This window comes from Fringilla coelebs, assembly GCF_963513975.1.
Source record: "Fringilla coelebs genome assembly, chromosome: 4".
Taxonomy (NCBI): Eukaryota; Metazoa; Chordata; class Aves; order Passeriformes; family Fringillidae; genus Fringilla; species Fringilla coelebs.
The window spans coordinates 16,175,750-16,199,084 of record NC_140032.1 but is presented as its reverse complement, the minus strand read 5'-3'; the positions used below and the strand labels follow the sequence as shown (position 1 = coordinate 16,199,084).

Sequence of the window (23,335 nt, the reverse complement as noted above, 5' to 3'; positions counted from 1 at the left end):
GGTAACTAATAATGGGAGTGAAAAAGTTGTTTGGGTTGTAAGCACATGAACAGGATGGAGAAGATCTTGGTGTTGTAGTTAATCGTATTTGGATTCACCTGCCAAAACACTACAGCTGTAATAAAGGCTGCTGCATAGCTAGGATCCTGTAGGAAAAGTACTGCCTGCAGTGTAAGGAAGTCTGGGGTAAAGGTAAAAGACATCATCTTGAGATCTTGCTCCCCGTGTTCAGGAAACAGGGGTTCAAGTGAGTCTTGTGCAGAAGAGATGGAGTTGAATCTCGTGAGGAAAAGCAGGTGGACTAGATTAGCTACAAAATAAAGTGTTAAGGGGGTAATGAAGGTCTCTGTAAATGCATCAAGGCGCTAAATACCTAATTATTGTTCATGGGTACAAGAATAAAATTGCCACAAAAGCAAACTGGAATAAGTTGCCATGTGCATTTTAAACAAGAAATTAGAAGCTTTATTTTGACTACTAGCACAGTTGGTTTGGGAAAAGTTTTAAAGTAACTGGTGTTTGTGAAGAGAAGGGTATTGGCTGAAAGCTCTTTAATTTTTGAAATGGAGCTTAGTTTAAAGAAGGTAGATTATGTGTCTCCATTCAGTAGAAGACGGGACTTGATATAGGCAGTGTAAGTTTAAGTCCTGCATTCCATCTAGACCAGAGAACCTTTTCTGATAAAACATATAAAGGTACAGTTCTAGATGAATCAAGTGCTCCAAGTGACTATAAGGCTTGGATTTACCTATAGTGATTATATCAAATCAATTAAAATACTATAAGTATAATGCATGTAGCTCACATGGTGAGGAGTCTATATCCTAATTCTTAGCTTAGTTTACCACAAGTTTGCACACTTCAGTTAAAAAGAGTGATGTCTGCAATTCAGAGCTTTCTTTGCAGTATTCAGATGCCTCCAGTAATTATGACAGATAATTAATTGAATGACACAAGTTTACCTTTTCTTTTTCTAAGGAAGGCACTCTCTGGTATTTTAAAGTTGAGCTATAAAAGCAGGGCAAGAATTTGAAAATACCTGAAATATTGAATATGACTGAATGTAACAAGAAATATATATCATATTAGTAATGGAATTTATTTAAGAGAATCTTAGGAAGTGTGTGTTGTTCTCAAAATCAATTTTTGCTTGTTTAAAACATCTAGCTTTCTTTTCTTCCTTTAAGACTGTGAGCCAGAAGAGCTAACTGACTGGTCTATGGATGAGAAATGTTCCTTTTGTAATTTACACAAAGAAACAGCCAGTGTAAGTATGAGCATTATATTAAAAACTACTCTACTCCCCAACACTAATTTTTTGGTATGAAAGTAAGAGTCAGAGAATTGAATTTTGCAAATAAGTTCATTCTGCATTTTGACTCAAGGTGGTTTGATTTTAGTGGTTCTATTCCATTGAATAACTCAGTAATTTAATTGTATATTTTACTACCAGCAGACTAACTTCTGAAAGATGTTATGATCTTCATATGTTTTCTAGGATCGTGCATCAGTTTTCGGTTCTTCACAGTCAACGCCTACAGAGGAACTGTCATCTCAGGGCCAGTCCAACACTGATAAGATTGAATGCCAAGCAGAAAACTATCTAAATGCACTCTTTCGAAAGAAAGGTAATAAATAAAAGCATGTCTTTTGTATTATGAAATAGGATGAAAAATCTAGAAGAATCAAATTATTCAGGGTTAATTTTTTTTCCTAAGTAATTTTTTATATATCTGCTGAAATAGATATTTCTGCTGTTTCTCTTTTTTATTCCTTTGGTTTTCCTTAATCTTTTTCTTACTTGAATCACCAAATGATGTACTACCCTTCCTACTTGCCATTCATCTTCATCCTCTTGCATTATGTGTCATTCTTTTGAATCCCTGTTCATAAATTGTATTGGATTTTTCTTTTTACTATGAGCTGCTACTTTGTTTTCATGCCAACTTCAGGTGTCATTCTCTGGAATCTGAAGCATTTAAACATTTTGTGTTCCTAAATTCTCACTTCTGGTTTTCAATGGGAAACACATTTTAGGCAAGAGAGTGTGTTTTGCAGATTGCAAAAGGGAATTTGGGATCTTCTTGCATGAAAGCTGCTCCTTCAAATATATCCAAGTTGGAGGTTAAAAGTTCTTGTCAAAATGTAGTATTTAGTAGGTCATTAATTCTTTGACTGTTCTTATTCTTTGCTCTATCAAGTTAGAGCAGTACATGAGCAAATGACACATCAGCTTTGTTTGTGAACATTACTTGGTTTACTCACTGTCCACAAAAGCAGAAATACTAATTTTCTTCCTTAAGTTCTTGTGAATGAAGAAATATGAATGAAGTTACTGTGAATGCAGTAACTACAATTTTTATAGATTCTTCTTGGGTTTAGTCTGTGTGTGTCAGAATAGCTAAGTATGGCATGGGTGACAGCTCTCTCTTGCTTTTGACAGAGTTAGAGTCAGATGCTGTCCCTTCACATAGGTGAGAGAAAAAAGCAAAGTTAGTTTTCTCTCTTTTAAATTGCTGTAGCAGGAGAGATTATTATGCCCTTGAACCAGGGGTCTGTAGAATCTTTTTCTGTACAGACTTGTCTACTCAGTCTACGTTTTGCTTTTTTGCATTTTAAAGAACTGAAATGGAGTGCAACAGCATTTTGAGTGCATCCTTTGGACTCTTGGCTTTCTTTCAAACCAGCTATTTTCCATTTGAAATAAAATGTCCAATGAAGTTGGCACCTCATTACTTCTTAAAGTCTTATTATATTTTCATCACAGGCCCAATTGTGTGGCATCTCCCTAGGCAGATATTTTAATTCCTTCAAATTTCTACTTTGTCAGATCTCTTCTTGGTCTTGATGTGTACAATGTTATTCAGTGTTTGCCTGCTTTATGCTCCTGCTGCAGATGATCTCTTTTGATACTCCTTGAGAGGAACTTGTATCATGGGAGAAGTAAAACTTGGCTTGACCTCACCTTAGTTGAGTGAATGACTTCTAAGTGAAGTTTTTTACAAAGAACATTTGGCTTTTAGCATTTTCTTTCAGTTTGATCTACCAGATCAGTAATGCTAGGTTAAAGAGGTTTTGTCTATTGAAAAATGAAACTTCCAGTTGTTTTTGTGATTCTCTGAAGTACTTCTGTATTGTTGGGTAAGAATTTACTAAGAATATTGCTTTGGTTCATGTCTTAGCAAAGTCTTTAAAGTTGTTCAAATTACAGGATGCGAAAAGGAAAAAAATAGTAAAGGGTGTGTGAAACCAATTTATGCGGTATTCAAGTAACTGGTTTGGATTTTAGGAGGAAGATGAAGAGTTTTACTAAGAAAATCCCAAGTCGGCTTTCTGAATTTTTGTAGGTTTTTGAGTTCAAATATCAACTTATGAAGAAAGGAATAAAAAAAAATCCAGTAATTGTTTAGCTAAGGAATAGTTCTTATACCTGGTCCCAAACCAGATGTTCTTTCATTGATAAAAAATTGTAGAATTCTTAGCTGGCTGTCTTTAAAATGGAGTAACACTTGCTTGGATTGCAAACTCCTCAAAATGATCTACTCTCTTGCTATTGTAGCTAATTTAGGCCTCTATGAACAACTTCTAAGACCATTGAGCAAATAGAGTTCATTCCTTGGTCCCATTAATCTTTTATTTTGAAGAAATTTATATATCGCTTTTTTAACTTGCAGACTAGTTTGAGGGGATTTGGTTGTGGGTTTGGGTTTGGTTTTTGGTTTCTTTTTGTATCAGGAAACTTGTTCAGAAGATCTCAAAACACGCCTATTTGTCTGTAGAATCTGGGACAAAAGATGATAAACTCCTCCCAAAATGGGTAAACTCTTGAAATGCTGTAAGCAACTAAGGTCTTCCTATTAGGAACCCAACTTCACTATGTATTAGTGAGAGACCAGTTTTGTAGTCGGTTGTCTGTAGGAAAGTCCTGTGCTCAGCAGACATGTCAGCAAATCGCAAGTCCTTCTTGTCATCAAACACTGATTGTTGCCATTAAACAATGTGTCTGAAACCCAAATGCTTTCTTCCCAAGCATGACATCTCTCTTTACCCTTTTGGTGGTGTAAGCAGACTAGACTTAGGTCGGTGCTTTTCCACTTCCGTAATGCTGAAGTTCAGCTGTTCTGTTTTGTTAAGGGAAAAACACAGTATGCTTTAAAAATACATGTAGGTCTTTTCTTTCTGTGAGTATTATAGAGTGTGACATATGATCATTGTTATATCACAGAATCACAGTTGTTTAAAAGCTTGATCAGACATTTTGTTCATGGACTATTAATTTTCTGTATTTTTAGTAATACACATTGTGTGTTCTTAGAAGCTCATTTTTCCATGCAATATTAATGTGACCTCTTTAAACAAAACCAAAGAAAAAGAGTTATGAATCAGGTTCTGTTTTCAGGATAGATGATCCACCAGGAAACAACTGAGACTTAAGAAGCTCATGTAAAAGTTAAGGAATTTAGGCACAAAATTATAGAGAGAATGTTTGAGATTACTTGAATCTTTTCAGATTCTTTTGGCTGCTCTGTCAAATATCTTCAATGCCATGTTTCCCATCCCAAAGTAATTTTCCTGTAAGCTTTTTAAAGCCCTTGACTATTTCTAGATATCCTTGTTATGTTCTAAAATATTTCCATTTATAAATATGGCTTTGTTATACCATACCATATACCTGAATTTAACTTTGAATTCTGTTCTTTTTGTAGTTTTCTTTCAGTTGTGCAGCTGTCACAAGCTGGTTATGCATCTTGGACAATGTATATTTCATTCAGCAAACCTATGACAATGTAATCATGTACCATTATCTCAGACTAAAAAAGAGTGTTACTTTCTGAGGTGTAGTCTTGAGCATCCAAAACTTGCAGTTTCTTTTGATTATTAATCTTAAGAAATCTAATTTGTCCTTTCAAAATCTGGATGGTTTTCTGTAATCACTGACACAGTTTGTGGGATAAACTTCTGTGACAGCTTTGCTGTCCCTCTTAAACCTCATCAGGAAAGAATGTTCAGTGTGGTTTTCACTCCTTTCTTAAGGAGATGCTTTTTGTGTTGACCACCTACCTGCCTGTGTTATTCTCTTTACTGATTCTGCATTTCTTGATCATTTCTACTACATTTACAAGGATTCATAGAAATATGACTGTATATAGAATAGTGAACATTGCAACCTGAGTAGAGGAAGAAAAAAGGTGGAGTGTTTATGAGAACAGAAGAGTTAACTTACTCCTGTTTATTGGTCAAGTTAGCTGAACTAATCATGATATATGCCTCAGAATAAACAGTTGTATTCCTGTTGTAACGTGCTGATGACCTGACACAACCTGAACAATTTTACAAGTAGAACTGAGAACGTCACTGGGACAGTTTGGTGGCTGTTGAGGCGGGGTTGTTAAAATAAAATGTGGCCTTTTTGTGAAAGGGGTGAATTTATGGAGTGCATTTATGAAGCACACTGAGAAGCAATCATGGGTTCCTAGTCCTGCTCCTCACACAACTGGATTGCAGGTACAAGGGGGATTGTGATTCCCTGCTGCTTTTCACTGCCTATTGGCATTGTGTCAAAAGACAAATTAGGTCATAAGGTTGAGTTTTTAGTGAAAAAGTACTGGTTTTCAATAAATGGAATACTGTTGTGAAACACTGTTTTGGGAGCTTTTAATTCATTGTTCATTGTCCTACAGTCAAATCTGTCACCATAGACATTGCAGTCTAGTGATCATACACAATGTTAATGTGCAGAATAGTTAACAGTACAGGTTTGAATAGTTACAAGCTCATGCACCACATAAATTGAGGAAGTATTAATCCTTAATGTGACCTTTGAATTAAAATAAATCATTGCAGTTGGCAATAATTACATAATTACTCTTTTCTGTTGCATTCAGACTGTTACCTTGACAATCAAAAGCAGAAAATATCAGATTACATCAAACAAATTCAGTCTTCTTTTATCCTAATAACATAAGGTCTGCAGACCTTTAGAGCCTGTTCTACTGGGCTTAAATTATATGTTATACATGGACTAAATACAGCTGCCTTGTGTTTTAGAACGACTGTGAAAAACAGGGCTTCAAACTGATGTAGTCATGCAAATTTAAAACTTTGCAAGTTTTTCCTGTAGTCACAACTCCTAATAAAACATCTTAGGAAAAAAAACTATTCAGGTCATACCAAGTATATCTGGTGCCATCTGCTGATAACAATTAAGAAATATTTAGTAGTGATAGTAAGTTCAGAGTTCTAATACCTTTCTTGCCCAAAATACATTTCATTGTGTTTAAAAATTTTAGATGGCTAATTACAAATTTATCATGTGTAGTGGAAAATTACCACTATGAATCATAGGATGAGTGAAGTACTTCCCCATGTTGGGTGGAACAGACTGAGCAATAAGATATTGGAGAGCAACACCACAGAAAGGGTCTTGGGGGTCCTTGTTGATGGAAAGTTGAACATGAGCCAGCAGTGCCCTGGCAGCCAGGAGGGACAGCCCTGTCCTGGGGGGCATCAGGCACAGCATGGCCAACTGGGCAAGGGAGGGGATTGTCCTGCTCTGCTTGGGGCTGGGGCAGCCTCACCTCGAGTGCTGGGGCAATTTTGGGTGCCACAGTATAAGAAAGCCATCAAACATTAGAGAGTGTCCAAAGGAGGGCCACAAAGATGGTGAAGGGTTTTAAGGGGAAGCCATACAGGGAGTGGCTGAAAGTCACTTGCCTTTCTCAGCCTGGAGGAGACTGAGGGGAGACCTCATTGCAGTTACAACTTTCTCTTGAGGGGAAGTGGAGGGGCAGGCACTGATCTCTTCTCCTCGGTGACAAGTGACAAGACCTGAGGTCAACCTCAGTCCCAAAGCTGTGCTGGAGAAAGTTCAGCTTGGATATTAGGAAAATATTCTTCACCAGAGGGTGGTTGGGCATTGGAAACAGGCTCCCCAGGGAAGTGGTCACAGCACCAAGCCTGACAGCGTTCAAGAAACATTTGGACAATTATCTCAGGCACATGGTATGACTCTTGGAGGTGTCCTGTGCAGGGCCAGGAGCTGGACTTTGATGATCCTTGTGGGTCCGTTTCAACTCAGGATATTCTAATTTTAAGACAGGGTCAAAGTCTTTACAATGGTGCATAGCAGGATAATGACAGACTGTAAACAAGTTGAAATAAGAGGTTCTTTTTAATGTAAGGAAAAATGAGGACAGGCAAGCAGTAGAACATGCCACCCAGAGGTTGTAGAGTAGTCTCCCATCCATGGAAGTATTCCTTACCTAGCTATGTAAAATCCAGAGGAACTTGCTTTGACCTCAAAGATGACTACTTTGAATAAGCAGTTTTACTAGAAACTTCCCAAGGTACTTTCCACCACGATTCACATGATAATGATTTGCATTACAGAACAGTCAATATGATAGCAACACTATTTGCATTTTTGGCAGATAAGTTTAGTCTACCTGAGTCTAACCCTTTTGATTGAATATGCATTTAGCAGCAAGAGGACTTCAAATGCAACCCAGGACCCCATCTGTCAGAGTATATGCTCTTAGATACACACACACCACCCCCTCATCATGTTACTTTTTATTAGAGTAAAATGACTTTATATCTGTGAACTACCAATAGCTGCAGCAGTTGAATATATAAGAAATTCCACAGTATTTATTCTTCATAGGGAGTATTTGGAAATCATTACAAAAAAATTAAACTAATTCTGAAGAAATTCCTATAAGAATAAAAAAATAAATTCTTTATATGTCTGTCTAGGTAAAAGATGACTTTGTTCCTAAGGGAAAAGCTGACTTCTGCAAGTGTCTAAAAGCAAATATGCTTGACTATTACCGGTGCGAAGAGGCTGAAGTGGAATAGAAAGACAGTAAAAACTTGACAGCTCGGAATTAGTTTTGTAATAATGGCAGTTTTATAATAATTGATGCAGGGGATGATGATTAATAAGGAGAAATCTGTTCAAGGCTGTTGTGTTTTCCTGCTAATGGTAGGTCTCCTGTACTCTCTGGTCTTTTGCTTTTTTAAGGGTACAGATGACACCAGGATGTAAAATAATTCTCCCCTTTGGACTGATGATTACCTGTTACCCAGAAGTTGTCAAGAAGTTTTTCTTGTGTGCATGCAACAAATTAATTGCTCTGTATAAGTAGGGTCATCAGACCCTACTTAGTCTGATAATATTTTGTATAATTAATTTTCTGTGAGTTTCTGATTACAGGCAGTCAAATTTTTGGGTTTTCAAGCTAAGCTGTTTGTCAGTAGATTTCATTGTCTGGAACTGCCATTTCCCTGTCATGCAAACAATTTTGTTCCTAGATAATTCAGTTATTTAATTTCATCTCTTAACTTTCCGTATTCTTTTCTTGTATTTTGCATGTGCATGGGTACTTTACATCTGTTGTCTTAGTGTTCTGGTATCTGTTGGTGAATTTTTTTCTTTACTTCTAAGTGTGTCTCTAGGATGGTAAACTCCAGCTGAACATTTATTGAGTTCTTTAGGAATCAGGAATTCTTTAGGAATTCATTCTTTAGGAATCAGGAGTTAGGTATGCTCTGTTTATATTGCTGTGACTGGAGGTTACATAGTGGGGAGAGATCTTTGTAGGTATCCTCCATCATTAGAATTTCACCTCATATATCTCTTCAAGAAACACTTGTCAATTTTAGGTATTTTGGTAGAGATCTGGTTGAAAAATTGTTGGAAGATAGAGCTTTAACCATAAGCAGATTTGTTTTGTCATGCCTTGGGTAAGTTCTCTTGAAGCCAAGTTGTCTTAAAAATGCTGAAGCTTCACTGTACCTCATCAAGCCCTATGGAGAGGCTGGCCAAAAAGTCTTGACAGGAAACATCTGAGCAGTGAGTCAGCTGCCCTCTCGTGTGCTACAGACAGCAGATCTCATAGTTGCAGGTTTGTAATTCCTTGCAATGGTTGGTGAAAGTGAATTCTCAAAATGGAATATGTTTTAAATAAACCTGAAACAAGCAAGCAAAAAAAAATCTTCTGTGGATTCATCCTAAACCTGAGCAGCATTTCTTGATCAGTGCTGGCAGTCACTCTCTTGATAGTTGATAGATAAAGCTTCATTGGCATAAAATGCTTGAGGAAATATGCTGTGTGATCCTCCAAACTTCCTATTAGGACGTGTACCCTTTGCATGCAAACATCTACCCAACCCAGCCCTTTCAGTTTCTTCACTTCCATGAGAAAAACCCTCAGTTTATGATCTATTTTATTTGTTTCAGATTAACTTTATTATCCCAGCAACTACAGAACCATGTCCTTTGGTATTTCCTCCAGGCAATCAGGGCTCACCTAAAAGCTAATTCTTGTTCATTGCTTTCACACTTGCTTGAATTCCCTCTCCCTTCTTGATTGAAAACTGTTTCACTCATTACCTGTGAACTCAAGGATGGGCAGTGGTTAATATATTGAAAAGGATATTTGTGTGGAGAGGAGGATAGAGTTGAAGGGAAGAAGGAAGAGTGAGGTAGTGAAGTAAGTACTACTACTGCCAGTTTAAGGGGAAACACAGATCTCTGAGTATGGTCAGTTGTACTTGTCCTGTGAAATGGTGTGTTGCAGTCATCAGTGCAGTAGCATAGCTTAATCTAAGTTTCTTAATTACATTATTTATGCTTAGTTACATGCCAAGTTACATGCTATATTTATGCTAAGTTATCTAAAATGAGATACTTCTTTTAATTGAAATGTTACATACACAAGCAAAAAATAGGATGCAGTTAGTTTAGAATAGGAAATAAAGCTTTTCTTCCAAGTGTTTTATTGCTAGCACTTTAAAAATGTCCTGAAAATCCTGTAAGATTTTGCAATAAAAGCTTAAAACTTTGTTTGTATTCAATTGCTTGTATTACTACAAATGGTGTGGGACATTTCAAGTAGCATCATATTAGTTCTGACATTTCAATCCTGAACCTACAGTGGGGATTATAATCTCAGAGTGGAACACAATCTTTTTGCCTTTTTTTTCTTTTTAAGACCAGTTCCTCAAAAGTCCTACTGTTCTGTGTTATGAAGAGGACTAATCTTTAGAACTACACTTTAAAATTATTTTTGTTACAGTTGTTCTTTGAAAGTAACTTCTTTCTGTATTAATCCATATTTTATTTTACTTCCATGGTTTGTATTCAAAATACTTTATTTTCAAAACTGAAAATGAACAGTCTGTAAATGAAAATTCAACTTATTTGCCAAGAGTACAGAATCTGAGTCCACTTTGGATGCAACCCCACATACTCTTACTTGTATGCTATCATAGAGGAGTAAGGTAAAAATTAATGATCTGTGCTAAATGTTCTTTCAAATTACTTCCAGTTAGGAATACTCTTTAAGAAAACTTGATAGAGATCTGAATTAATATGTTCGTTACACATGTACTTGTTTAACACATTTGTGTGCTTATATGAAGTATTTATTATAAGAAAAGTAATTAGTTTTGGTTCTTAATATATCTGATGCCTGTGTTTTTTATTCTAGATCTTCCTCAGAACTGTGATCCTAACATTCCCTTAGTTGCTCAGGAATTAATGAAAAAAATGATCCGTCAGTTTGCGATTGAGTACATTTCAAAAAGTAGCAAAATTCAAGAGAACAGAAATGGTTCATCATTTGAACCAAGTCTGATGTGTAAAAGTATCCAAATGAACCAAACGGAAAACTCCCTTCAGGAAGAACAGGATAGCCCTCTAGACCTCACTGTGAATCGAACTCAAGAACAGAATACTCAGCAAGGTAAATTTCTGTATCTGATAATCTGTGTTTTGCTGTCATTTATTCATTTTATGGTGTCTTATTCCCTTGAAAAATAAATGTCCAAGTCAGATAGAAACATTTTTCATATTGTGTGTTAGCAGATAAGCATTCTGATTTCTGAGTGCCTGTGTTAAACAGGTGGCATTGGAATTTCTCAGCTTTGGAAAACTGAATCTAAGTCCTCTCACCTGTGCTGTCAGTGAGCACAGGTAGCAGTGGTTCAAAAATTTTTTTGAAGAAATGGCTGTCAAGAAGCCTGAGAAAAAAGATCCTGGGATTTCAGGGAGCAAATGTCACTCAGTCTCTGTCAGCTCTTGAACACTTTGATTCTTTAAATACAGACTGGTTAGAATGATGGGAAGAGACGATTACTCTGGGAGAAAATTTCCATACTTCATACCTTAGTCAGTACTGATTAGTGCAGCTTTCTTAAATGAGAGTAAAGCTAGAAAATAGTCTGTCTCACTATCATTTACAAAAAGGAAATAATTTCTTTGCCTCAAGGAATATTGTTATCCAAAACTGATAACAGTATAATCACGAGAGTGTTTTGGACTTTGAACTAGATTTGGATTAGCAGCAGTTTTCAGGAAGGGTTGTGACTGTCATGTGCAACTGAAAGCAGTGGCAAAAGCAGCTTTTGTCTTTTATAGATATCAGGGTCTATGTTAATCTTGTAATATTGCAGACCAAAGGGAAAAGTTGACCTGTATGTGATATACCATACTAAAAAAGTTGAAAGAAACCAGAACTAAGGTTTTTTTGTTTTGTTTTTTTGGGGGGTTTTGTTTGTTTGTTTGTTTTAATATACATTAGCAGGTTTGGTATGTGTGTACCTAATGATGCAGTCTAATTAGAGACCCTTGGGGGCAGGGAGCTCTGATGGATTCCTCATGATAAATATACCTATTCTAGGCTAAATTTCGAGCAGCCTTTCTTTTTTTTTTTTTTTTTTTTTTTTTTTTTTTTTTAAAAGAAACCAGCAACAACAATAACCCCTGGAATTCTTGCCTTTATTCTGTATGGTCAGTGGAAACCAATTTATACCAGGGTTTAGTAAATACTTACTGTTTTTAATCCTGAGAAAATACCTATTGTGCTTGGATGTAATTTTTCTATAGATGAATTACAGATTTTAGAGGTTTACAACTGCCTAGGTTGAAACACATTTCTTTTGCAAGAGCAATAAAAAATGCTTTCCTGATATCAGCACTATAGCATGTTGCTTACTTCAGCAGCTGATTATTAATAACTAGTCTTAAATGTTCATGAAGGAGCAAAGTCCCCAAAGGCAGGTTCTGGGCATTGCTGAGCCCAAATAAATCTTTGAGGAATGAAAGGGAAGGCAGGAGGTGGGCAGGGCAGGGACAGGAAGAAAGTTATACTGCCCCCCTTATCTTAAAATCCATTGATCTTTTCTCTAAGAAAAATCTAAAATACAGAGAAATTGAGTTATTTAAATAATCTTTTTATGTTATTGTATTTTTTCTTATAGTAAGGCTAAAGAGCAAGTTTAGAATTGTGTACCTTCTGTGAAACACCTGAATCTAAAAGAGTTGCTCAGTACACACAGTGTACAAGTTACACATTAAACTATGTGAGACATTGCGGAGTCTCAGGACTTAGACTGCCATGTTTGCTGGAGTGCTTTTTAGATGTTGAAGGTAACATCTTGCTGTGAAATTCAGAGATGCTGAAATGAGAAGTAATAGTGGAATAAGACTGTAGTTGGAGAAAGGTAGCTTGAACATCTTACCTACCAGGGAAGTTGTATTGTGCTTTCTGTTTTCCATAATGTGTTAATTTTGAGCTATTTTAGCTTTTTACTGTTGTGATGGCAACACAAGCAAATAAGTTCAAGATTTAAAATGTCAGCCTGCTTTTTTTATTTACATTGTGTTCTAAGTGCAAAGATTCATGAAAAAGTTATTTCAATTAGCTTTTGTCAGGGACTGTGTATTATTATTGCACCCAGCTCTCAGTTCTATGCTTTTCCTGAAGACAGCTTGGTTATAATAAAGTGTCATGTGCTTATGGTAGGGAATTATAAAGGTTTTGAAATTGGATTATTTTTTGAAATGTATAATTCTCTAACATAGTATTCTTCTTTGGTCTGGAGACTTTTAAAAGCTATACTATGGTTCCATTCTTAGTAATGTTTTTTAAATGTCATGCAACTCTCTTTAGTATTTGCTATTTGTAATTTCTATTAAAGTTTCCAAATGAAGTGGCGGTAACAGGAGGAAGTTCAAATTGCTTTGATGGATCCTCAAAGTTGAAATCTTTAATTCAAAACCTGTTAAGCAGATAAAAATCCAAGTATAAATTCTTTAGGTTCACTTTCTGCCTAGGCAGGTGCTTTCTATTTACAATAGTTATCTTTGAAATGAATGATATAACTAGTTAAATAGACAATCTTACTCCTTTACTATTAGAATGATTCTTGGGCTTGAGAGGCAGGAGTAAACTTCATTTTCCAGATTACTAGAAGCAGTGAGCAGATCCAAGCTAAGTGCTAGCTCAGCACTGAAAGGATTCTGCCACTGAAGTTCTCAATTAAAGAAAGCTTCCTACTTTCCTCCGGAGGCCATCTCTGAAGCCAAAAAATCCTTAGGTCTGACACTTCCAGACCTGATAGCTCTGATTTTTGGGCTTACATGGCAGGGTTTTTGTAGCTGGGGAGGGCTGTAGGGTGGCAGCTGTGAAAGCTTGTGTGGCTTCCCTGTGTGAGGCTCAGCCAGCTCTGCCCACACCAGGCTGCAGGGGAGCACAGGAGCTGGGCTCATGGTGCTGCTGTGAAAGCATGGTTAAGAACGTGCCAAAATGCTGGACAGGCAGAGGGGTTAGAAACAGCACTGGGAGCAACAAGGTGAGGGAAAGGCAAAGGGACGTGCTCCAGGCACCAGAGGAGGTATTTCCATGGAGCACATGGAAAGGACCATGGTGGAACATGTGTTCCACTGCAGCCTGTGGAGCAGATACTCAATCATGTGGCAGCCTCTGGAAGACCCTGCATTGCAGCATCTGGGTGTTTCCTGAAGAGTCTGTGGCCTGCTGAGAAGGAGCTGTAAAGAATTGTACTGACTTCAGCCCCCATTCTCAATCTTTCCTATGCCATCTGGGGATGGGAGAAAAAAGAGGGATTGAGAATGAATTTGAGAGCCTGGGAAGAGGTAGGAGTGGGGAAGTGCTTTAATTTTGATATTTTTCTCATTATCCAAATCTGTTTTAAATTGCAATAAATTCATTTTCCCCGAGTCTGTTTTGCCTGTAATGGTAATTGACAAATCTTTTCCCTGTGTTTATCTTGATGATCTTCATCTTATTTCTTCCTGCCCCCACTAAGGACAGGGAGTGGTAGAGGGGCTGAGTTGGGGTCTAACTACTGGCCAAGGTGAACCCATTGCACCTCTGGAACTGCAGCATTTGGTACTGAGTATGAGTTTAAGCACTGGTATCCAGGTATGTCCAGCTGACCCCTGACTGGTGGTGGAGTCCCAGAGCATGCTCTCCTTTCCTCTGCAGGTGGAAGCATGGTAATGTAGCAGGGTCCTTTAATTCCTGTATATCTTGCTGGTAATGAGGCAGTCATTTCAATGTCAGTCAATTAGCAGCAGCTGTCTCCAAAAATACCTGTATCTTGCTCTTTCTTCTAATCCATGTAACTCTTAGAACTGTCCAGGCCTTAATAACGAGTACTCTGTAAAGCAAAACAAAACCTGTTTTCCATGCACTGCATCTAACAAAGGTGGGGTGTTACTGTGTGCTTTTGCAATATTGCTTTTCCTCTAAACTAAGCCAATGAAGAAGTAGCATCCTTGCAGAATGAAATGGTGAATAAGGAACAGTGTTGGAATATCCTACAGCAGCTTATTTCCTTGTGCAGTCATGGGGCTGAGCTCTTTCAGGAATGTTCCTAGCAGCAGCAAAGTGTGATGCAGAGGCTGCTTTCGCTTGGTAGATATGGTGGGTTGATAATTCTCAAGCTTCTAAGTGACTTTAAGAGTCAGAAGTAGAAACAGCACCAATATATAATCTGCAGTTTTAGCTGCACAAGTTTATTCTTGTTTCTAGATCTTCTGGAACCAAGATATCCAGAACCACATACTGATAATGTGCAAACATAGCCAAAATATGCAAGAAAATTTTCGTCATTCCCTTGTTTCATTGAGCCATCATAGACTGGAAGACATCAAAAGATAGCTGGCAGTGTATTGAAAGAATTCCAAACTTTACTGAAAATGAACTTGTTTTTCTTAATATCCTGGTTTTACAATATGTATTGGTGCTTACTTCTCTCACAATGGCACAGGGGAGAGAATGGAAAGAGCAGAAAGGAGAGCTTATGGGTTGACTTAAGGACATGGTCATTGCTTACTACCACTTGCCATCATGGGCTAAAGAGACTTTGCTTGGGAAAAATAATTCAAATTATTGTTTATTAATATAATTTTTTCATTATTTATTCAGGCAGTAGAAACAAAAATTCTTTGAAACACTGCCTTTCCTCCCTCCTTTCCCAGGGTCAGCCTCACTCCAGGTTCACTTGTGACCGCCACCACCACCCCTGTAGTGCAAGGGGATTGGGTGTGGGCTGTCCACAGTCTGTACCTGTACCTCTCTGCCACTGGACTTGTCTCTGACATGTTCTCATTCTTTTTGTTTCCATTTTTTGTGTCCATCTGGCACTTTTCCCCCTTTCTTAAATACAGTTCTCCAGAGTTTCTGCCCAAGTGTCTGCTGGACTCAGCTGTGCCCTGCAGCAGCCAGCCATCTGTGTCCAGCCCAGGGCAGCCCCTGGCCCGTCCTCACAGATGCTGCCAGGACTGTGCCCTGATCATCCTATCTATGTCCATATACTTTTCATCTGGCATTTTTTTATGTTACTAAATAGCACGTCAAGTCAAAAGCAGCTACTCAAAGTGGTGGTTAAGAATTAATAAAAGGCTTTGGTGCTCCTACTGACAGTTTCCTGAAAACTCTGTGTTTAGAAGCACAGAAAATAGCCAGCAAAAGGCAGGCACCATCAGGAAAAGTACTGAAGACAAGACTGTTGTTTTGTTGCTACAAAACCCCTTGTCCTGTGGATGGATAAGGTAAAGGGAGAGTTATTTACTACACTGTATGAAAACTAGGTAGAACTCTGAAAATTCTTAGAGGAAGAGCCAGGTAATGGGCAGGTTTTACTCAAATGTTCTTAAACATTAAAACTGCTGTGACAGGAGGTCATGGGTCACTGGGTTCACAAAGGGCCTTAGATTTCACAGCTAGCAGAACCAAGGCCAGAAACTAAAGGTAGAGTAGGCCGGGATAAATCTCTGGGATCCCTAAGCCAATGACAGCAGCTGCTAGGAGAGCAGGAGAACAAAGAGCTGCAGGTAGTAGTAGCCAGGCTGATGTGCTCTTTCAGAGCAGGAGTGGAGTGCTCCCCTGCCTTGCAGGCTGAGGACTGAGTAGTGTGGGTTATCTGATCTAATAAGACAGTTCATAATAGCTAATGAGAGATTTCCTGAAACCCAGAAAAAAATCAGTTGAGAAATCAAATACCAGTTGTAGGAGCTCAGGGCTGACCTGGTTTCTGTTGCTTCCCCTTCCCCTTCCTGCTTCCCTAACATCACTAGTCTGGAGGAGTTTCAAGTGATTGTGGTCCTGATTATTTTGAAAATGAACTTTGATCACACTTAGTTTCATCTTGGTATTGGTGCACCTGATGATCTTGTGCTGAGAATCAAAGGCCAGAGGTTGAGCTGTTCCTTTGAGGATAAGAATAATTTAATATGCATAGAAATAGCTGCATTAGAAGACCATGAGTAGCAAACCTGAAAAACATCTAATATATTTTTCTACATTATCCAATGTTTTATACTTTTTTTAATGAAGAATCTTAGTAATCATGGCTTTACCTAAAGAGTGGAAGTAATTTCATGTCTTTCATTAAAACCACCTTAAAGTGGTTTTTCTGTTCCTGATACATTTCAGTTCCTGTCCAGAATTCTTGCTGTAATACCTGTTTTGATTGATTTGTAAGAAATAATAGAAAGTTCTGTCTCAGTTTAGAGAAGACTCTCCCTACCTTGCAAGTGACGAGCTTCCAAGATTCATAGGCCACCTGTAGGATGCCTCTTTGCAAACTTTTTGTACCTGATGTACCAAAGTGAACATCTCGACTGTGTATATGCATTCATTTTGTTAGGTAGGATTTCACTGTCTTAGAGCTTTACAGCAAATGCTCTCATTTTCCTGCCAGTTTGAGGTGGGTTTCTGTGAGGATTGTTTATTGTTGGTTTCGGTGGGGGTTTTTGTGGTTTTTTTTTTTTTTTTGAATGGTTGGTTTGCTTTTTTAAAAAATTCAAATGAAATTACTAAAAAAAATCTGTAGTCCAGTGATTCTATCTGGTATTTTGCATGTATATCAAATTTCTTGTATGATTCTCTTTAGTGGGTATCATCTTCCCATAAAGCATTGTCTTCAGGGAGGTATTATGTACCTTATGAATTTGAATTTGCTGTGTTGGAAGAACCAAATGTCTTGAACCTCAAATTCAAGTTCTGCACATCCTGTAGAGGCTGAAAATATATCTAATTTCTTGATTCAGGAGGCTGAATTTTCACTACTGTGTTCTTTTGGTAATTTTTCAACTGATTGCTAGCCTGGTGTTGTCAAAGCCGGTTCTGAAAGATTGGGAATGGAATTTATTTTCATTATGGAATCTTACAAGAGCCTTTGAATTTTGTTGATTTGTTTGGGTTCTTTCTTTTACTAAAAATCTAGCTAGCTGCTAGCTTTGCCTTTTTTTTGTCTGTAAATTGGTGGAGAGACAATTAGCTTTTTATTGCTTGATAAGTGGTCAGCTTTGAAGTAGATTTTTTTCCAGTGATGTCTTCTAAACTTTTTTGTGATGTCTATGAGTGTCAACTGAAGATGGAGAAACTGTTGTGCACAGGAGCGCACAAGCACTTAAGAAAGAGAGATTTACTTTGTGTGACTGACAGAGCACAACAGATGAAATCTGTTCCACAGGACTCAGGGACTTTGGGTTGAGCTTGGGTAGGCCAAAATGTCCGTGTAGAATTTTTCTGTAGTGTTCTCAATTGGCTTTTTCTTCTGTAATATCAATGCATCAGGAAGGTTGGTTAGCATTAATCCTTTCTCTAAGATTTTGAAAGGAATGTATTCAGGTTCAAAGAAGCACCCTTGACAAGGGGCATATTTATATATATTCATCTCCTGATGCTGAGTTATGATGTTATTTTTTCTCTCTTTGACCTCCTTCAAGTAGTACAAAATAGTTGTGAAAGAACAGTCAAAAAGTAGTCCAAAACCAAAACTCTGGATTTGATTATTACACAGAACTCTGTTTCCTTGCATTATTGGTATAAAGGAGAGCTACCCAAACAGTTCTCTTGACTTCTTATTTGAGTGTTGTCATTTGGATACTTCAACCATTGCCTGCATAAGAGGCTATGGGAAAATATGTGCAATTGATTGATGTTTAGAAATAATAGGCAGTAACATGAAAATTACACTGTAAGTGCAATAAGGGGTAGTATAAAGGTGATTATAGAGTTGAATGTTGAGCTACATGTTGAAACTCAAAATTGAATTCGCAGAGCTCAGGCACACAAAACAGCCCAAGTTTGAAACAGAGAACCAAGGAAGAAAGGTATGAAATTAAATATATTTAGGAGATTTAACTATAATTTAAATGTCATTGATTTTTTTTTTAAAGAAAAAATCTAAAAGGAGTATTTTAACTGTTAATGTTTTTAAATACTGATTTTTTAAAAGTATGTTTTTCTATTCCAATTCTTCATAGACTTTAACAGTCAAGTATAAATCTTGAATTCTCACTTTTACCAGTGACTTGACAGACCAGACTCTCACCCCACTTTAGGTCTTTCTCTTTTCTAATTTCTAATATTATTGCATATATGTGGAGGTAGCAGGAGGAGTATGTGGAGTTAAAGTGTTAGTGCTCTGTATTGGGCTCAAACTCTTTTCCCAGTTATGGGGAAGTTACTGGATACTGGGAAGTTACCCAGTTACTGGTACCTGCTCATCCAGTAACCTGGTCTGGTGTCATTGCTGACCCTGCTTGGGGCAGGAAGTTGGTCTGGGGGCTTCCTGAGATCCTTATTAGCTTGAATTATCCTGTAAGCCTAGGATTTAGTTATATCAAGTTTAACTTCAGCATCAGAGTTGTGTGTTTGTTTACAGAATGTAAATATGAATAATAATTGTAGTATCAAGTTCATTGTTTTTGTTGCCTTGAAAGTAAAAAGTGCAATATAGACACGTGATTTTTAGGAAAGTAGTCATGTTTGGTTAATACAGGTTCTTTTAAATTTTGTTATTTCTGAATGGGTTTACTTTTTATTTTTTCTCAAATTTATAAAGTTTGGTGACAAATCAGTTACACAAAATTATTTGCTGATGGCTGATACTGTTAATGGAATAAGGTGTCAGAAATTCTACAGGATAAAGTAGCTGCTTGAAAATTATGCCAAAGGTGAAAATACATTTGCTGACAAAATCTCTGAGATCTTCCTTAAAAGCACTGTTATCATCACTACTCGTTCTTTGCAGGGGATGGAGTGCTAGATCTCTCTACAAAGAAAAGCGCAAGGTTGGAAGAACCAAAATATGATCCCTTGTGTTCTGAAAACTCAGTGTCTGGGTAAGCAATGTTTAGGACTCTCTTTGGCTTATCAAAAAGACAATCCAGGTTTCTCTTCTTTGGCCAGGTTTTATGTTCATAACATACCTGTATATACTGGCACACACATGTGGTTCCTATTTTGCTTTCAAAAGAATTTTTGTCACTCATAAGTGTGTGTCTATGTATATATCATATGTTTCATTTGTCTTTTTTCCTTTTTTTTCTGTTTAAAGAAAAGTTATCAGAACAATCACCAAACTTTAGTTCATGTTACTAAAAATTACATGAAAATTGATTACGTAACACAGTAGAAGTAAGAGACTAGTAGAAGAAAATGCAAATAATTATTTTAGAACTTATTTAGGGAACTTCAATTTTGGACAAAAATGACCATGTTAATAATTAGTTGCAAAATCTTCAACTAACATGAACAAGTTAAATTATTATTACCTATAATATTCCTTAATAGAGAGAGAGAGCAAGCGCGTGAGAGAGAGCTCTTAATCATCATACTTATATTTGCATCATGGTTCTGACTATGGTGTGTGGTGGCATGTGGTTAAATTTCTTTATTCAGCAAGGAAAACATTATTGCATCTGCTGAAAGCTACCACAAAATTAGTGAGTTGCTTTGTTTTGTTGGATTTTATGATCTTGGCATCCTCCCATCCACTAGCCATAGCAGGACCCTTTTTGTCACCTGTACGTCTTACAAATAACTTATTACAAATAGGACTACAGTAGCAGCATTTGTTGAATGATGTAAAAGTGCATTTTATTAATTTGCTGATATGAAAAAAGTTTGAAAATGGATGGCTTTGTAATTAGTGAGCTGTAAATAGTGAGTAGAAGTTTTTAAAATTTTGTCTTATTTTGCGAAAAATGGACTTGATTGTTAACTACAGCACTTTATCTTCTTGTTGTAGAAAGCCTAGTTTTGTGTAAGTCTGGGATGTTTGTGTGTAGTTATGTACTTATTGCTGCAAATTTTCTATAAGGGGGTTGACTCTTTTATTACTTGTTTAGCGGTAACGTCACGTTTCTACTAACAAAAACTCCTTCAGGATTTGGGTATTTAACAGAACGTTAATTGTATAATTAAAATTATAACAGTGTTGCTCTGCAAGCATGTGAACAAGGGAATATAGCAAGCACATGAGACTATTACCAAATACTGAGCTAGGATATAAAGTTCTTGGAAGGGCTGCTGTAGAAGCCACGGTATGATTTTTGACACACTGTCCTACCAGAACTGTAACATTTTGCTAGGATAATCATTTAACTACCACATCTCAAAGGCTAAAAAGTATCAGAAGCAGTGATGTTACCGAAGCAAGGAGTATAATAAAGGAGTGGACCCTTCCCTTCCATAGCTGTGTGAGAGTCTCTCATACATCAGTTTACCATCGTTTCATTCCATCCATCCAGGAGACTACACAGAAACAGAGAGGACTATGTGGAAAGAAGTGCTGAGTTTGCAGATGGTTTGCTCTCAAAAGCTTTGAAAGACATTCAGTCTGGAGCACTGGACATAAATAAAGCAGGCATACTTTATGGCATACCTCAAAAAACTTTACTTCTCCACTTAGAAGCCTTACCAGCAGGAAAGCCTGCACCTTTTAAAAATAAAACTCGAGATTTCAATGATAGTTATTCATTTAAAGACAGTAAAGAAACTTGTGCAGTCCTACAAAAAGTAGCCTTGTGGGCAAGAGCTCAAGCAGAGCGCACAGAAAAAAGTAAACTCAGTCTACTTGAAACCTCAGAATTAAAATTCCCAACAGCTTCCAGTTACCTCCACCAGTTAACTCTACAGAGAATGGTCACTCAGTTTAAAGAAAAAAGTGAAACTCTACAATATGAAACTTCAAGTCCCACTGTACAATTAAAAATTCCTCAGCTAAGAATAAGTTCTGTGTCCAAACCACAGTCTGATACTGCTGGTCTTCTGGATGTTATGTACCACGTTTCTAAAAGCTCCTCAGTCTTAGAAGGATCAGCTCTTCAAAAATTGAAAAATATCCTCCCTAAACAGAACAAAATTGAATGTTCTGGACCTGTAACTCACTCAAGTGTTGACTCCTACTTTCTGCATGGGGACCTCTCTCCTTTGTGTCTTAATGCTAAGAATGGGACAGTAGATGGAACCTCAGAAAATACAGAAGATAGTTTGGATCGTAAAGATAATAAGCAACCAAGGAAAAAACGTGGCCGCTATCGGCAGTATGACCATGAAATAATGGAAGAAGCAATTGCAATGGTAATGAGTGGGAAAATGAGTGTTTCCAAAGCACAAGGAATTTATGGGGTACCTCACAGCACTTTAGAATATAAAGTAAAAGAAAGATCTGGAACATTGAAGACTCCACCGAAGAAGAAACTCCGTTTACCAGATACTGGCTTATTTAATATGACAGATTCAGGGACTGGCAGCTGCAAGAATAGTAGCAAGCCTGTGTAGAATAATTGTTAGCAAATTGTTTTGTGTGTGTGTATGTATGTCTGTATACACACACTATGTGAGAAATACATATGCTCACTCTGACAGAAGACATGAAATTATACAGTTCAAAAACCACATACATGCCTTTTGAAAAATAGTTTTATTCAGGGTTTTCACTGTGGACAGAATTATAGAGTTGCTCACTTAATTCTGATAGTGTGTATTTAATATAATCCATGTATAAATAGGTGAAAAGATTCAGGTTTTATTTAGTAGTCACTAGCATAAAGATGTTTTGGGAAAACAAGTATTTGTCATGTGAAGCATAATTTTTAATTGGTGGAGAACCACTTTACCCATTCAATTATCCATCTTATTATGGAAATACACAACCAAGGGTTAGCAGACTTTTATAGTTCACAGAATACTTGCAATAAATTGTAAGTAACTCAGATTATACACAGCAAGGGATTAAAAAAAAAAGATAGTTCCTCACAAGGAAGTGGATTTGTGAAGTATTAGTAGGATATAGTACATTCTGTGAAAGAAAAAAAGTTCGTTATTTAAATATCCAATACAAGTAAGAAAAACATTTCATTACAAAAATGTGTGTTTAGCAGGCATAAACTGCATTTTTTTATCATTTTAAGAAAATTTTGTTGTTGGTTTAGAAAGAAATTGGTGTTTACAAAGTGTACACTTATGAAATCTGAGAAATTACTGTAGTTATAGAATTATTAAATATGAAATAAGATGGACTACTAAGAGCATAAAATAATTTAAACTTTAACATAATTTTCCTTTTTAGTTTGACAATTAAGGTAACTTGTAAGGTTTAAAAAGAAGGTTGGAATGCAACTTAGAGCATGTTCAAAATGTGCACAGAATGAGCTTGAGAATGGTTTGGGTTTGTTTGTTTTTTTTGTTTAAATGTGCTGGTTAGTTGATGTTATGACTACTTAAAATTTATTTAAGGATTGTGTCACACTCCTATTGAAAAACCTCACTGTAACTGTAATGTATTTGCTGCTGTGACATTTCAAAACATTTTCAGTTTATCAAAATGAATACCAAGTTACATTATCATCTTGCTAATAACCAAATTTGCAGTTCAGGGTCTTGATAGAAATACAAATATGAAACAGTAAAGCTGTTTTGAACTTTCAATAATATAAATTCTTTATAAATTTGGTAGTTAGAAGTTAGACAGTTCATTTTAAATACTTAACTTTTAATAGAATTTAAGGGAGACCAATTACCTTCATATTGCAGTTTTTACATGAATTTCAAAGTATTCACATTGGACTTTTTATCACACTTAATTTTTTTATGTAATATCAAGATTATATGTCTACATATGAATGGGGGCTTGCTTCATACATTCACTACTGAACATCAATGCCCTTTTCCTCTCAACATGTAATTTTTTCTCTATGTATCTAATTTGGCATTAAAAAAAGGCT

At 36.7% G+C, this 23,335-nt stretch overlaps 1 protein-coding gene across 3 annotated transcripts in view; it reads left to right on the top strand.

Moving 5' to 3' along the window:
• Positions 1 to 23,335, top strand: part of LCORL (ligand dependent nuclear receptor corepressor like) — a gene marked incomplete at both ends in the record, with an annotated part of 81,179 nt that overhangs the window by 30,892 nt on the left and 26,952 nt on the right. The window contains 5 exons of one of the 3 annotated variants that reach the window (XM_084204948.1): positions 1,188 to 1,267; positions 1,499 to 1,628; positions 10,494 to 10,748; positions 19,357 to 19,447; positions 20,858 to 21,890. In XM_084204948.1, coding sequence (XP_084061074.1) covers positions 1,188 to 1,267; positions 1,499 to 1,628; positions 10,494 to 10,748; positions 19,357 to 19,447; positions 20,858 to 21,890 — 1,589 coding nt within the window. Of the gene's footprint in view, positions 1 to 1,187; positions 1,268 to 1,498; positions 1,629 to 10,493; positions 10,749 to 19,356; positions 19,448 to 20,857; positions 21,891 to 23,335 lie in introns of those variants that run through there. The other 2 variants (XM_084204949.1, XM_084204950.1) reach the window with 2 other exon arrangements.